This window comes from Ahaetulla prasina, chromosome 7 (genome assembly GCF_028640845.1).
Source record: "Ahaetulla prasina isolate Xishuangbanna chromosome 7, ASM2864084v1, whole genome shotgun sequence".
NCBI lineage: Eukaryota > Metazoa > Chordata > Lepidosauria > Squamata > Colubridae > Ahaetulla > Ahaetulla prasina.
In genome coordinates this window covers 100,045,366-100,060,125 of record NC_080545.1, presented here as the reverse complement: position 1 = coordinate 100,060,125, position 14,760 = coordinate 100,045,366, and the positions used below count along the sequence as shown (strand labels likewise).

The 14,760-nt window shown below is 47.2% G+C and overlaps 1 protein-coding gene across 2 annotated transcripts in view; it reads right to left on the bottom strand.

Annotated features, from left to right (window-relative positions):
• Positions 1-1,779: 1,779 nt before the first annotated feature.
• The window catches only part of COPG2 (COPI coat complex subunit gamma 2), a 51,323-nt gene continuing 38,342 nt past the window's right edge, over positions 1,780-14,760 (bottom strand). For both annotated transcript variants that reach the window (XM_058191838.1, XM_058191839.1), the window contains exons 17-24: positions 14,059-14,184; positions 11,779-11,841; positions 10,107-10,246; positions 8,930-9,101; positions 6,235-6,332; positions 5,919-6,057; positions 5,204-5,302; positions 1,780-2,212 (exon numbers count right to left, since the gene is read on the bottom strand). In XM_058191838.1, coding sequence (XP_058047821.1) covers positions 2,082-2,212; positions 5,204-5,302; positions 5,919-6,057; positions 6,235-6,332; positions 8,930-9,101; positions 10,107-10,246; positions 11,779-11,841; positions 14,059-14,184 — 968 coding nt within the window. In that variant the 3' untranslated portion in view covers positions 1,780-2,081. The remainder of the gene's footprint in view (positions 2,213-5,203; positions 5,303-5,918; positions 6,058-6,234; positions 6,333-8,929; positions 9,102-10,106; positions 10,247-11,778; positions 11,842-14,058; positions 14,185-14,760) is intronic.

The following is a 14,760-nucleotide window of genomic DNA, read 5'->3' as shown; positions in this document are numbered from 1 at the left end:
CCCACAGATCCTGGCTCCGTTTTATAACCTTGGATCGTAAGAGTTAATTAAGAGTGAATAATTATCCCAGCTGCCTTTTAAACACCCCAATTACAGATAGTCCTCGGCTTACGACCACAATCAAGCCCAATATTTCCATCGCTAAATGAGACTTAAGTGAGTTTTGCCCTGTTTTTATGACCTTCCTGGCCGCAGTCATTAAACGAATCGTTGCAGTTGTTTTAGTCACACGGTTGTTAAGTGAATCCAGCTTCCCCATTGACTTTGCTGGTCAGAAGGTCGCAAAAAGGGGATCGCGTGACTCCCGGACACTGCAGCCGTCATAAATACGAGTCAGCTGCCCAGCAATGGGTGAATTTTGATCACGTGACCACAAGGATGCTGCAACGGTCGTTAAGTGGGAAAACGGTCGTAAGTCACTCCTTTCAGTACCATTGTACTTAACGGTCACTAAATGAACTACAGATCATCTTCAGCTGACGACCACAATTGAGCCCAAAACTGATGTTGCTAAGTGAGAAATTTCTCCAAGTGAGTTTTGTCCCGTTAAGCGAACCACTGCAGTTGTTAAATGAGTAACCCGGTTGTTAAGTGAACCTGGCTTCCCCCATGGACTTTTTCTAGTCAGAAGGTTGCAAAAGGGGATCACGTGACCCCGGGACACTGCGACCGTCATAAATGTAAATCACTTCTCAAGCACGGGGGGGTGGGGTGCTGAAACGGTCGTAAGGGTGAAAAATGGACAAAACACTTTTTTTCAGTGCCGGCGTTAACTTTGAACGGTCACTAAGCGAACAGTTGTAAGTCGAGGACTCCCTGTATTGTAAATTGAGGGGATTACGGCTTTTGTCCTAAGCTGAAAAACCCAAAGTTTTCCCCTCACGGTGGAGAAACTGTTGTTTTGGTCCATCGTTTTTTTTAACTTTAGCAACTTTTAGGAGGTCTGCACTTCAACTCCCAGAATTCCCTAGCCCAGGGGTCTGCAAACTTGGCTCTTTTAAGACTTGTGGACTTGTGGAGCTTTGCTGGCTGAGGAACTCTGGGAGTTGAAGCCCACAAGTCTTAAAAGAGCCAAGTTTGCAGACCCCTGCCCTAGCCAACTTCAGATCTTTAAAGCCCAGACATTTTAAAACAGAGAAACGCGTTGTTGTGTCTGCACCCCCCCGAGCCGGGCTGCCTGCCAGAAAGTGACTTGGAAAGTGAGGGGGAAGGGCCGTCAGGACTTACCTTGGGAGCACCGGCTTCCCTGGCTCAGCTCCAGGAGCCAGAGGCAGGCCAGGTGGAGGAGATAACGAGGCCTCCTTCTCCTGACTCTTCCCCCCCCAGGCCACGCCTCTAGACCCGGCTGATGGCAATCAGGCCTGGCTGGACCCTAGGTTTTGTAGGCAGGAGAGGAGGGAACAACAGAAGCAGGGGTGGGGCAGGCCTAGGAAGTGCTGAGTCATGGAGCCACACCCCACAGGATCTAAAGGCAGCAAGGGCCGCTGTGCCTCTTCGTAGCAGACAAATCAACTGATTAACTAAGAGCTGAAGTACTGTTTGTTCCTGGGTGACTCATCAGTGTCTCGGCAGACGCTCGCTAGTTTGCTGCCAGAGCTGATAGTGCCAGCTAATTAAGCCATTGCTTGGACGGAGACGAGGGGGAAAGAACACGCAGATACATTACCAGCGCATTTTATCATTCAGACCCAACAAAACACACATACGGAAGTGCTGAAAACAGCCCATTTATTGGCGGCCAATAAAAATCCAATCCAGGAACTGCTCTTTTTTTTAAAAAAAAAAAAAAAGAAGAAGAAAAAAGAAGGAAAAAAAATGTGCCCCCCTCCCTCCCCTCTAATCTTACTCGCAAAAGGCAAAAATAATTTATAACCGGAACGAAGTTGCGACCGAGTTTTCGCCTTGCCTTTGAGGGAAATGCAGAAGGAACGCCAAAAATTCCTTGAAAGGTGAATAACCGTCGAAGGGAATCGCACGACGAACTGAAGGAACGCGCCACCCCAGAGCCGGCTTGTGCCTTGCCCGACGGAAGAGGAGTCGTGGGGAGGGGGGGGAAACGGGGCAGACTCGGGTTACGACTGTTAGCCGACGGAAGCCAAGATGACGTCCACGGGGGTTTCTACGATGCTCCGGACGGTCACTTGCATCGTCACGCCGTCGCCAAGAGCGAGTCGGGCTCTGACCAGGACATCTAAGCCGCCTCTGAACATACCTAGGGGTCAGGGGAGGAAATGAGAGAAGGTAGGCCGGGATTCAAGATTTCAGAAGAAATGAGACGGTACTATCTTAGGGCCTTCCGTCATCTTCTTTTAAGCAGCCCATAATCCCTTGAGGGGGTGGAGTCTGGGCAACTGAATGGAGCTAAGTATTTTACTGGCCGGATGCCCTTCATGTTGCCAATGTGGAGTTTTGCTCAGCAGATATATTCTCATTGTGCCCAAAGAGAGAAATATCTACCTCTACCTAGGATCGAACTCACAGCCTTCTCATGGTGAGGCGAGAGCTCCACCTCTAGGCCACTGCACCACTCTCTCTTAGGGCCTTCCATGGTCTTCCCAAAGGGATCGATCAATCAACTGATCAATCAATCAATCAATCGACTGTAGGGTGTAGTGGTAAAGGTGCAGGCCGAGAAACCAGGAGAATGTGAGTTCTAGTTCCGATTTAGCCGTGAAAGTCAGCTGGGTGACATTTGTGCCAATCACAGAGAGATGGTGAGTTCTAGTTCTGCCTTGGAGTAAAAGCTAGCTGGGTGACTTAAGCCAATCACTGGGAGATGGTGAGTTCTAGTTCTGCCTTAGGCATGGATGTCGGCTGAGTGATGTTTCTGCCAATCACTGGGAGACAGTGAATTCTAATCTTGCCTTAGGTATGAAAGACAAGTGAGTAACTTTGGGCCAATCGCCAGGAGACGGTGAATTCTAGTCCCACCTCAGCCACGAAAGACAACTGGGTGACTTTGGGCCAGCCAGTCCCTCTCTCTCTCTCTCCACCCAACCCACCTCACAAGGTTGTTGTTATGGGGAAAAGGAGTAAGAAGAAGGAGTATTGGGTAGCTTCACTTCGAATTACATATAAAGTAATAAAGCTGAGATAAAAATCTAAAAACAAAATACATTCATTCGCCTATAATTCCTTAGTGGTGGGAGGGGCAGGCAATTTTTTATTATTTTTTAATTTTTACTTGAACACATTAAAACATAAGACAAACACACGACATTTATATTTCTCTCTCACTATTTCTTAGCAGCTATTCAGAGCTGTCCTTTCTTACTATATATATACCTATTTTAATCCTATCTTATTTTACCTTTATGATCTTATCTTCCTTTATTTCATCGACGTTCTAACCCATTATTCAGTTTTCTTATCTTTCCTATTTTCTAACCATTCATACCATCTACGCCAGACCGTATAATATTCTGTATCTTCTTTTTCTTTGATTTCTTTTGTGAGTTTATCCATCTCGGCGCATTCTAGAATTTTCTTAATTAAATCTTCCTCTGTTGGTGGGTTCTCTTTTTTTCCAATTTTGCGCATATACTATACGTGGGGTAGACAATTTTTTAACGGATGGGAAGATTCCAAGGCAAGGGTCTCCAACCTTGGCAACTTTAAGCCTGGAGGACTTCAATGCCCAGAATGCCCCAGCCAGCTTTGCTGGCTGGGGCATTCTGGGAGTTGGAAGTCCTCCAGGCTTAAAGTTGCCAAGGTTGACAATCACACTTCTCAGACAACTATGGAGAAAAACCTGGTAGGGTTTCCCTCCCGACCTAAAATCGCACAGAACTAAAATATTGTTTATATCACAGGAACTCCATCTCGGATCTTCTTCTAGGGCCTGGGTGCGAAAGTATAACTCTCATCGGAATGCCAAGTTCCCTTCCATCCTGCTCTCTCTCTCGGTGTGGGCGTAACAACACACTAGCCTAAACCTTCTTTAGCCAAGATTTAAGAGAAAAAAAAGCTCTCCCGACAGATCAACAATCCTGGTTTGGCCTTCCCGCCAAATCTTCACGGTGGGCGCCATTCCCAAGAGGGCGAACAATGATTATCTTCAGCTTGAAACCCCCCCCAAAATTCACCGAAAGGTTTGATCTGGGCTCCTTCTTCCTGACCCAAAATTGTGTGTTTGTGTGTGTGTGTGTTTTGTGTGTGAAGGAGGAAATGCTGTCACTGGGAACCGTAGTCGTAGCTGCAAGGGTGGGCTGCTGGGGGTTCGTGAGAACCTCTAGCGAAGATTCTGTGCAGTTTGGAGACACCCCCCCAAATCCCACTCTTGGCTGGCCCTGCCCATCCCTCCCCTCCCCGGAGTCCCCCACCGTTTTGGATGCAGGTAAGTGCAGGGCACACGTGGAGGCTCTGGGAGGGCGAAAAATGGGCCTAAGGGGCCTCCAGAGCCTGGGGAGGCCGTTTTTGCCCTCCTGGAGGCTTAAGAAAAGCCTCCGGAGCCCGGGGAGGGCAAACATCCCCCCCCCTGCTGTGGTGCAGGAGGCTGATTAGGGCACACTCACCACAGCCACCCAGAAACTGGGCAAAGAACCCCTTGCTAAAATTTTTGAAGCCCACCCCTGCGTAGCTACAGGGAGCTTCAATATCCTCACACACACACACACACTGTTGTGCCTCGTCCTCCCTCCTCTCCTCAGACAGCCCCTCCCGTCTACACCTGGGCCTGTTTCAGACTCCGAGTCTGATAATGAAGATGAACGGCCTGTCATGCCTCCAGTCCCCGGCCCTGGCCCCATGCCCGGAGAGGATTCCAGGAATGAACAAACAAACCTGATAAACCTCACTCATACAGCCTGTGAGCAGGAAGCCAGCCACGTGCTGGAATTACTGACAGCAGATCCAGCTGAAGAGAATTCAAAGTGGGTGGACCCTCGCTTCCGGAGATCTGAGAGGCTACGCCAGCAGAAGGAAGGGAGGGGCAGGCCTGGATAAATGCTGAGTCATGGAGCCACACCCCACAGCCTATATAAAGGACCTGCTTTTGGCATTCCAACCTTGAGTCAAGCAGTCTCATCTAGTTTGCTGCTATCGCTGAAGTTACCACTTGGACTCCTGCCTGCCCTGAGAAACCTCAAAAGAATTTGGCAAAGCTGCAGAGGCTTCGTTGCCACGCTTGATACGGACTTTCTAGACCAGGTCGTCAGAGGGGGAGGGGGACACGACATAACCTAATTTCCCAATGGGTTCGTACCTGCCAGGTAGAGAGTGTGGGAATTCTTGTTCTCGGGCACTTTATCCGATCTCTCGCAAGGTTGCATGCCAAGGAACTTCACAATGTTGTTCACAGCTTCTACATTTCGACAAAAAAACCCGACAACAGCTGGGGTTAGTCCAGTGGTGGTATTCAGCCGGTTCTATCCGGTTCGGGCGAACCAGTAGCAGAGGCTGTGGGAGGCTCCATCCACCCGCCTGGACATCATCACATCCCGTTTTTGATGCTCTGCGCATGCGCGGAAGGCCCTGCGCATGCACGGGAGGCCCTGCGCATGCACAGAGGTGGCGCATGCTCATATTTGCGAATCGGTAGCGAAGGTAATATCACCCCTGGGTTAGTCCTCAAGACACAGGAATTCAGAGGTTTTGGGAGGATTGACCAAGCAGCCCGACAAGCAAGGGGGAGTCAGTTGTACAGGTAATCCTCGACTTATGACCGTAACTGAGCCCAAAATTTCCGTTGCTAAACAAGCAATTTGCTCAATGAGGTTTTTTTTTAACGACTTTTCTTGCCACCTTGGTTCAGTTGTTAAATGCTTTAAGATGGGTGGACTACAACTCCCAGAATCCCCCATCCAGCTCTAGGTAGCCCTCTGAGACTACCAAGAATCCTGCCATGTTTTTAAAAATCGTCTTCCCCAAACCCCATTTCTGGTTTACAACCCAAATTGAAAGAGCCGCCAGCCCCTCACCGTCCAGGCTTTTAATGGTGCTGAGTGCGAAGGTTTCCTCCTTCTCGTAGTCATCGCCCACTTCCTCCCAGGCGGCGGCAAAGTTCGGCTTCAGGATCCTCTGGATGTGGTCGGAGAGAGTGAGCTCCAGATCCTCCAGCTGCGGAAGGGAAGCCCAGAAAGAATGACAAGTAGGTCCTTGAACTTACGACCGCAACGGAGAGTCCCATTGCTAAGATGGTTGTTAAGTGAGTTAAAAAAAAAAAGTCAAGATGGCGGCTGCAATTGCGCGATCCAAACCCCGTCCCAAAATGACCGCAAACTCCCCGGGTTTTACCACATATTCGTCCTCGTAACCGTCATCGTCCGGCACGCCGGTGTTCGGGTCGCAGTCTCGAACTGTGAACTTCATCGTGCAGCTAAACGTGCAAGCCACTAGGGGGGCGACAGAGAGACAAGGCGCAAAAAGGAGGACGGATTAACTCACCGGTCCTTTTTAAAAAAATATTAGCTATAGGTGGTCCTCGACTTACGACCGCAATTGAGCCCACAATTTCTGTTGCTGGGTGAGACCTTTCTTCAGTGACTTTTGCCCTGTTTTATGACTTTTCTCACCACGTTTGTTAAGTGAATCGCCGCACTTGTTAAACTGCTAAGACAGATGTTAAGTGAATCTCGATTCCCCCGTGGACTTGGCTTGTCAGAAGGTCGCAAAAGGGGATCATATGTCAACAGGGTACGACAACCGTCGTAAATGTGAGTCAGTTGCCAAGGGTCACAATCACATGACCATGAGGAGGCTGCAACGGTCATAAGTGTGAAAAACGGTCCTAAGTCACTTTTTTTTTTTTTAATAAAAAGTTTTATTTTAACATTCATATCCAATAACATATTTAACGTACCATCATATACAATTAATCGGACCTGCCCGGTCACCACCCCCTTCCTACTCTCTTCCCTTCTCTACCTTCTTCTACTTTCCACGACCATCCTCCCCTTCTCTTATCTACCTCCTCTCCTCCTTCCTCCCTACTCCTTTCTTCTCCCTCTTCTATCCCTCTTCCTTCCTTTCCTCTTCCTCCTCTTCTCTTTCCTACCTCCTTCTCTCTTCTACTTCCTTCCTTCCCATCATTCTGAAATGGTAGCCAGGCAGCTCCGATCTTACATTGATTATACATCTTCAATCATCTCTGTACATTAACCATCTACCCATTTTCTACCTCATCCCCTCCCCTCCTTCCCTCCTCCCCCACCCCCAGGACTTCCCAGAACCGAATACAGGCTATAAAACTAACAGTCAAAAATTAAAATATAACACAAATCATAATCCATAGTCACTCCTTAAAACCTCGACTCCCCGATCTCAGAAATTTCCAATTGAGTTCGTATTTGTTCTTCATTAAAGTACATAGTTTTTAATATCCAACCTTCATCAATCAGTACCAAAACAACGTTCCATCTTCCAATATTCACCAAGGATTCTTCTGAAATGTCTTTCTTCCTTAAGCAGTCTCTCAAGAATAGTTCATATTTCCAACTTAATTTCTTAAATTTTACTGTCCAACCTCCAAGGATAAACAATAATCCATCTTTTCATATCTTCAGTATCATTTACATACATCAAATCAGGTTACATATATTATTATTAATCCTATATTATCTCCACAATATATCAATTGTAATAATTAAAATCTTCACTTTACCTTACTTATATCAAATAACATGATTAAAATTACACCTATAACTTATCCAAAATATATCAGTTATAACAATTAAATTCTAGTTAACCATATAACAACATTAAATCCATCTCTCAAATATAATATTTAATCCAAATTAAATTTCATTTAATCAGTGATGTTGTAACTTCAAATGGTCACTAAATGAACTGTTGTAAGTCAAGGACTAACTGTATTGTACTGTACCTTCCTCTGATTGGTCAGGGACTCTATACAGGTAGTCCTCGATTTAGAACCATTTGTTTAGTGACCAAAGATACCACTGAAAAAAAAGGTGATTGATGAACATACGTTTCACCCTTACGACCGCTACAGCATCCCCATGATCACGTGATCAAAATTCAGAGGCTTGACCACTGGCATGTACTTATGACGGTTGATTGCCGTGTCCCAGGGTCAAGAAATCCCCTTTTGTGACCCTCTGACAAGCAAAGTCAATGGGGAAGCCGAATTCACTTTACAACCGTGTGCCCAACTTAAGCAACTGCAGTGATTCACTTAACAACGGGGGCAAGAAAGGTTGTAAAATGGGGCTAAATTCACTTAACAACTCGCTTAGTGACAGAAATTTTTGGCCTCAATAGTAGCCGTACACCGAGGACTCCCTGTAATTCTACATTTTAGGTTGATTTGAATTAATAAGAATGAAGCTTTTTCACATATTTTTCTACGCATTGTTCTTAAATTTATTTTTGGATGTTCTGAATATGACAACTCCTTTCTTTCCGCTGGTGAATGGCGTCAATAAAGTGATTTGATTTGGAAAGTGATTTGATTTGAACGTAATTTGATCTGAAAGTGATTTGATTTGACTTATTAAAAAGATGACTCAGTCTGGGTAAAACCTCCCCCTGGAACATGATCTAGCCCAAACCGACTCTTTGTTCACTGAAGCAATCCATTTTAAGATCCGGAAGGGACCTTGGAGGTCTTCTAGTCCAACCCCCTGCTTGTCTCGGTTCACCCATTCTGGGGAACACGTGAACTAACCAAACGGGCTTGACCAGTGCTCCCCACGTGTTGCAGAGAGGGCCAAACAGAGCAGCTACTCTTTAGTTGTGCGTTACACAAAACACGGCGGCTGGATTGGGAAAGTCTTGCTAAGCTAGATTCGCTCTTTGGGCTACTGAGCTGGGAGGGTGGCTGGGAATTCTAGCGCCTTTCTGAGGCCCGAGAAAGGAGAGAGGAATGGGGGGTGGGGGGAAGGTGGACCCCCTAAGACAGAAATGCACCCACAGGGAGGGATTAACATCTGGCAGAACATCAGGAGCAGAAAGGCTTTCCTGGCGGTACCTGCGGTGGGGTCATCCAGAGGCAGGCGCACCAGCGTGTAACACATGCCTGGCTGGTTGTACGAAAGGCTGGGTGCCGGGATACAGCGGAGAACTTCGTAAGCTTCCGAAGGCTCCATCTGAACCGTGACTTTTTCCAAGAGCTGGTCGTTGAGGGTGTTGGTGCAATCGAACTAAAAAAAAAAGAAGAAAAAAAAGAGAGCGCCTGGTTGGGATTTCTAGTATGCCTTTCTTCCAGAACAAAGCACAGTTACGTAACATTGACAAGCAAGAAGTCTCGACGTAAAACCAGGTGCAGGTGGGTGGGTTTATCAAACAGCCAAGAGGGAACCAAGGGAGGAGAATATTTTGTAGCTCGAGGTTGGTGCTCTCTGAACTTGGTGGTTTCCATGCAGAAGTTTCATGACCCTACTTGGTAACAGCATCAGTGCTGGAAGGGAGTGGGGATTGCAGAGGGGAGGAGGAGGAGGAGGAGGACTATGGGGTCCTTGGTGCTCTCTGAGCTTGGTGGTTTTCTTGCAGAGTTTCCTAGTTATCCAACTAGGTAATATCATTGGGTAACGAAATGTCTACAAGAAAACCACCAAGCTCAGACCCCCTTTTTTTAACGGGGGTCGCATGTTGATCCCATCTGGGGACCTCTCTGCACAGGACCCAGGTTCTAGTTTTCCATTCAGACAATGCCTCCCGCTTGGCTGACTGGGGAATTCTGGGAGTTGAAGTCCACACATCTTAAAAGGGGCTCAAGATAAGAAACATGGCCCTGGGACAGTGATATCCAATATGGGCCCCTTTTAACACCTGTGGACTTCAGCCCCCAGAATTCCCCTGGGGATTGAAGTCCACAGGTGTTAAAGGGGCCAATGTCAGACACAGGCAACAATGAAGATACTAACTAAACTCAACAAGCTTCAAGTCTTTCTAATTAATTTACTCTGCCTAGGTCCCCAATATTTGCTTTTTTGTCTATATATATATATATACATATATAAAATACATACATACATATTTATTTATTTGTTTGTTTTCTGAGGTTTTCGCAGGTGTTTGTATGTAGGTCTTTGGTTATTCGGGTTTTCTCCCGCGTAAAATTGGAAGTGTCTTGGCGACGTTTCGACGAAGTCTCATGCGTCATCTTCAGGCTTCAGCTTGAAGATGACGATATATATATATATTACCTGGAAGACAATGTGATTGGAGAAGACGTGCTTAATGCAGCGGACGAAATACTCGGTCTCAGCCTCTGTCAGCTGCACAGCCTCCGAGGACTTGAAAAGTGGGCCCAGGTTCTTGAATTCAGGAATGGCAGCCAATTGTTCTAAAACGGGGGAAAAGAAAGGAGTTCAGGGTGGCAGATAAGTGTTGTGCCTCGTCCGCTTTCCCCGCAGCCGGGGCCTTCTTATCTGCTTCCGAACACGGAGGAATGTTCTAGTATGCCTCCCGGCCCCAGCCCTGGCTCCATGTCCAGACAGGCTGAAGAGGAAGAAATACCTCCAGCCCCCAGCTCTGGCTCCATGCCCAGGCAAACGGAGCAACTAGACCCCTCCCCCTCCTCCACAGCATATGAGCCTGAGGGAGGTCAATTACCAACAGCTGCAGACTGGAGTGACCCTCGCTTCAGAAGAATTGATAGGCGGAGGCAACAGAAGGAAGGGAGGGGCAGGCCGGGATAAGTGCTGAGTCATGGAGCCACACCCCATGGCCTATATAAAGGACCTGCTTTCTGGCATTCTCTGAGTCAGGCAAAGTCTACCTTATCTTGCTGAAATCACTTTCTGGTCTCCTGCCTGCCTTGAGAACTTTGCTAGGACTTTGGCAGAGCTGCAGAGGCACACCTGATTCGGATTTCCCTGACCCGGCCGTCAGCGGAGGAGTGGGACACAACAATAAGAAAGAGGAGACAGGGAGTTCTAGAGCCGGCTGGGTGACTTTGGGCCAATCACTAGGAGATGGGGAATTCTAGTCCCGTCTTAGGCATGAAAGCCGGCTGGGTTTCTTTGACCCAATCACCAGGAGACAGTGAGTTCTAGTCCTGCATTAGATATTAAAGCTGACTAGGTGATTTTGGGCCAATCACCAGGAGGTGGTGAGTTCTAGTCCTGCCTTAGCCATAAAAGCCATCAGGATGACTTTGGGCCAGTCCCTCTCTCTCTCAGCCCAACCCACCTCACAAGGTTTGTGTTACGGGGAAAAGAGGAAGGTATATGGATATATGTTCATTGTCTTAATTTATTTGTAAAAATTAAGGCAGGAAAGAAAGAAAGAAAGAAAGAAAGAAAGAAAGAAAGAGAGAGAGAGGGAGAGAGAGAAAGAAAAAAAGAAGAAAAAGAAAAGAAGGAAAGAATGAAAGAATAGAATAGAAAAGAATAAAGAGAAAGAAAGAAAAGAAAAAAGAAAAAGAAAGAAGAAAAAGGAAGGAAGGGAGAGAGAGAGAGAAAAAGAAGAAAAAGAAAGAATGAAAGAAAGAAAAAAAAAGACTAAAGAAAGAAAGAAGAAAGAAAGAATAAAAAGAAAGGAAGGAAGGAAGCCAGAAAGAAAGGAAGGAAGGGGGAGAGAGAGAAAGGAAGGAAGGAAGGAAGGAAGAAAGAAAGAAGAAAGAAAGAAAGAAAAAAGAAAGAAAGAAAGAAGAAAAAGAAAGGAAGGAAGGAAGGAAGGGGGAGAGAGAGAAAGAAAGAAAGAAAGAAAGAAAGAAAGAAAGAAAAAAAGAAAGAAAGAAAGAAAGAAAGAAAGAAAGAAAGAAAGAAAAGGAAGGAAGGAAAGAAAGAAAGATCTTTAATCTCTATGGGGAGACATTTGGTCCTCATCCAAGGGGAGAATTCTGACGGTGGAAGAGGACAGACAAATCCTCACCTTGGAAGATGTCTTGCCGTGAAGGAGCCCCCTTTTCAGCTTTGTTGGCCACCAGGGAAATCTCTGAGATAGAAAATTAAAGAACAAATTTTTTTTTTTAATTTACATTTATACCCCGCCCTTCTCCGAAGACTCAGGGCGGCTTACAGTGTATAAGGCAATAGTCTCATTCTATTTGTATATTTTTACAAAGTCAACTTATTGCCCCCCCAACAATCTGGGTCCTCATTTTACCTACCTTATAAAGGATGGAAGGCTGAGTCAACCTTGGGCCGGGCTCGAACCTGCAATAATTGCAGGCTTCTGTGTTCTTAATAACAGGCTATTACCAGCCTGAGCTATCCGGCCCCTAATGTTCCTGACCAGGATGTGCAAGAGAATTGGATGCAAAGAGAAAAACCTCACAATCATACAAGGCACTTCTGACTCTAATGGAGCCTCCTGGGCCAGGTTACAACAAGCCCAGGTCTCCAGCGACTGGAAACGGACGTAACCAGACCTCGACTTAGGACCAAAATAGGGAGCCAAAATTTCCTTCGTTAAGCAAGACAACTGTTGAATGACTCGCATCTTATTCTACAGCCTTTTTTTTTTAATAGGTTGTTAAGCAAATCGCTGCTTGGAAGGTCACAAACGGCGATCATGAAACCTCTGGATGCTGCAACCATCATAAACATCATCAGTGCTAGAACAGATTTGAGGTTTGTGGAGAGGAGGAGGAGGAGGAGGACGACTACCACCTTGGGCTCCTTGGAGCTTGCTGAGGTTGGTGGTTTTCTTGCAGACGTTTCATGACCCAACTAGGGAACATCATCAGTGTTCGAAGGGAGAGGGCGGTTTGTGGAGAGGAGGAGGAGGAAGGGGAGGGTAAGAGTAAGAAGGAATGAAAGTGAGAAAGATGGAGGAAGAGGAGGACTGTGGGGTCCTTGGTGCTCTCTGAACTTGGTGGTTTCCTTGCAGACGCTTCATGACCCAACTAGGGAACATCATCAGTGCTAGAAGGGAGGGGGGTTTGTAGAGGGAGGAGGAGGAGGAATGTGGAATGCCAGAAAGAGTGTGGGTCTACACAAAAAAGTGTGAGTGGGAGGGCTCTTAGTAGTTTCTTGATGAGGCTGTTGTGGAGTGTTAGCTTCTTTGTCTGAATTGCTTTGTTCCTTGGTTGTAATGATGTTTACTGGTTGAATGTGGTTCTAGTATGTGTCCTGGCACTGTTGAAGGTTACCTTGTTTGGGACATAGAAGTCTGCAAGAAAACCACCAAGCTCAGAAAGGGTCACGGAATCCATAGTCCCCTCCTCCTCCTCCTCCTCCTCCAAACCCCACTCCCTTCTAGCAGTGATGAGGTTACCTAGCTGGGTCGTGAAACGTCAGCAAGACACCTGGCAAACGCAGAAGAGCACCAAGGACCTCACGGTGGTCTTTCTTCCTCCTTCCTCCTTCTTCTCCTCCTCCCACAAACCTCACTCCCTTCTAGCCCTGATGATGTTCCCTAGTTGGGTCATGAAACGTTTGCAAGAAAACCACCAAGCTCTGAGAGCACCAAGGACCCCACAGTCTATTTCCTCCTCCTCCTTTCCCTCCTCCTCCTCTATTTCACAAACCCTTCCTTCCTTCCTTCCTTCCCTCCTCCTCCTCCTCCTTTCCAAATCCTCCTCCCTTCTGGCACTGATGATGTTCTCTAGTTGGGTCATGAAACATCAGCAAGAAAACAACCCAGCTCCGAGAGCACCAAGGACCCCACAGTCTATTTCCTCCTCCTCCTCTCCCTCCTCCTCCTCTATTTCACAAAACCTTCCTTCCTTCCTTCCTTCTTCCTCCTCCTCCTCCTCCTCCTCCTCCTTCCTTCCTTCCTTCCTTCCTTCCTTCCTTCCTTCCCTCCTCCTCCTCCTCCTCCTCCTCCCTTCCAAATCCTCCTCCCTTCTAGCACTGACGATGTTTTCTAGTTGGGTCATGAAACATCTGCAAGGAAACCACCAGCTCAGAGAGCACCAAGGACCCCGCAGTCTATTTCTTCCTCCCTGCAAACCCCACTCCCTTCCAGCACTGACGAGGTTACCTAGCTGGGTCATGAAACGTCAGCAAGAAAACCAGCCAAGCTCAGAGAGCACCAAGGACCCTCCAGTCGTCCTCCAGCCCCTCCTCCCTGCAAATCTCTGCTTGGTGTTCATCTCTGCCAAAGCAACCGGCAGGTTTCAGCAACCTCTGGAAGGGCCCCGTGGCCCTCACAGGCAAGACACACACACACACCGCCTTAGCTTGACCTATCCTCTAATCCCAGTACCTGCTTTTTGTTCAAAGGTGGGGGCAGTGGCCAGTGGCACGGACCTCATGTCGAAAGGCTTCTCCGAAGGCTCCAGCGTGTACTGGTGCAGGGCTTTTTCCATGCCGGGAATGGAGACGGTCAAACCTGCCCAAGATGAGAAACGGGGATTTGAAACCAGAAGGGCTTGGAAGGGCAGGGCGAAGGGGGCGGAATGCAGGGCGGGGGGGGGAGGGGAATACGGCAACCATGGTCAGCATTTAGGGATGACACCAAGCTTAGCTGTCTTAGCTGTCCAGATCAACTGAAATTGAGCACATAGGTAGAAAAAGGAGAGAGAGAGAGAGAGAGAGATGGGGGGAGAGGGAGAGGAGAGGGAGGGGAAGGAGGGAGAGGGAGAGAGAGAGAGAGAGAAAGAGAGAGAGAGAGAGAGATGGTCTATTTCAGTGGTAGTCAACCTGGTCCCTACCGCCCACTAATGGGCGTTCTAGCTTTCATGGTGGGCGGTAGGGGTTTTGTCCGATACTGAAGCACTTTCCTTTTTTTTTTAATTGAATTGACTTTTTGAAAAATTTTCACAGCATTATTGAAAAACGTTTTCATTAGGTTTTCATAAAATTCCCCGTGACAATTTAAATTTCTGAAAATATACGATTTGTATCGCCCGCGCGTAAGTTTAGTTCGCGTTACGTAAGTGAAACTAAATGGCGCTGTAGTGCGACC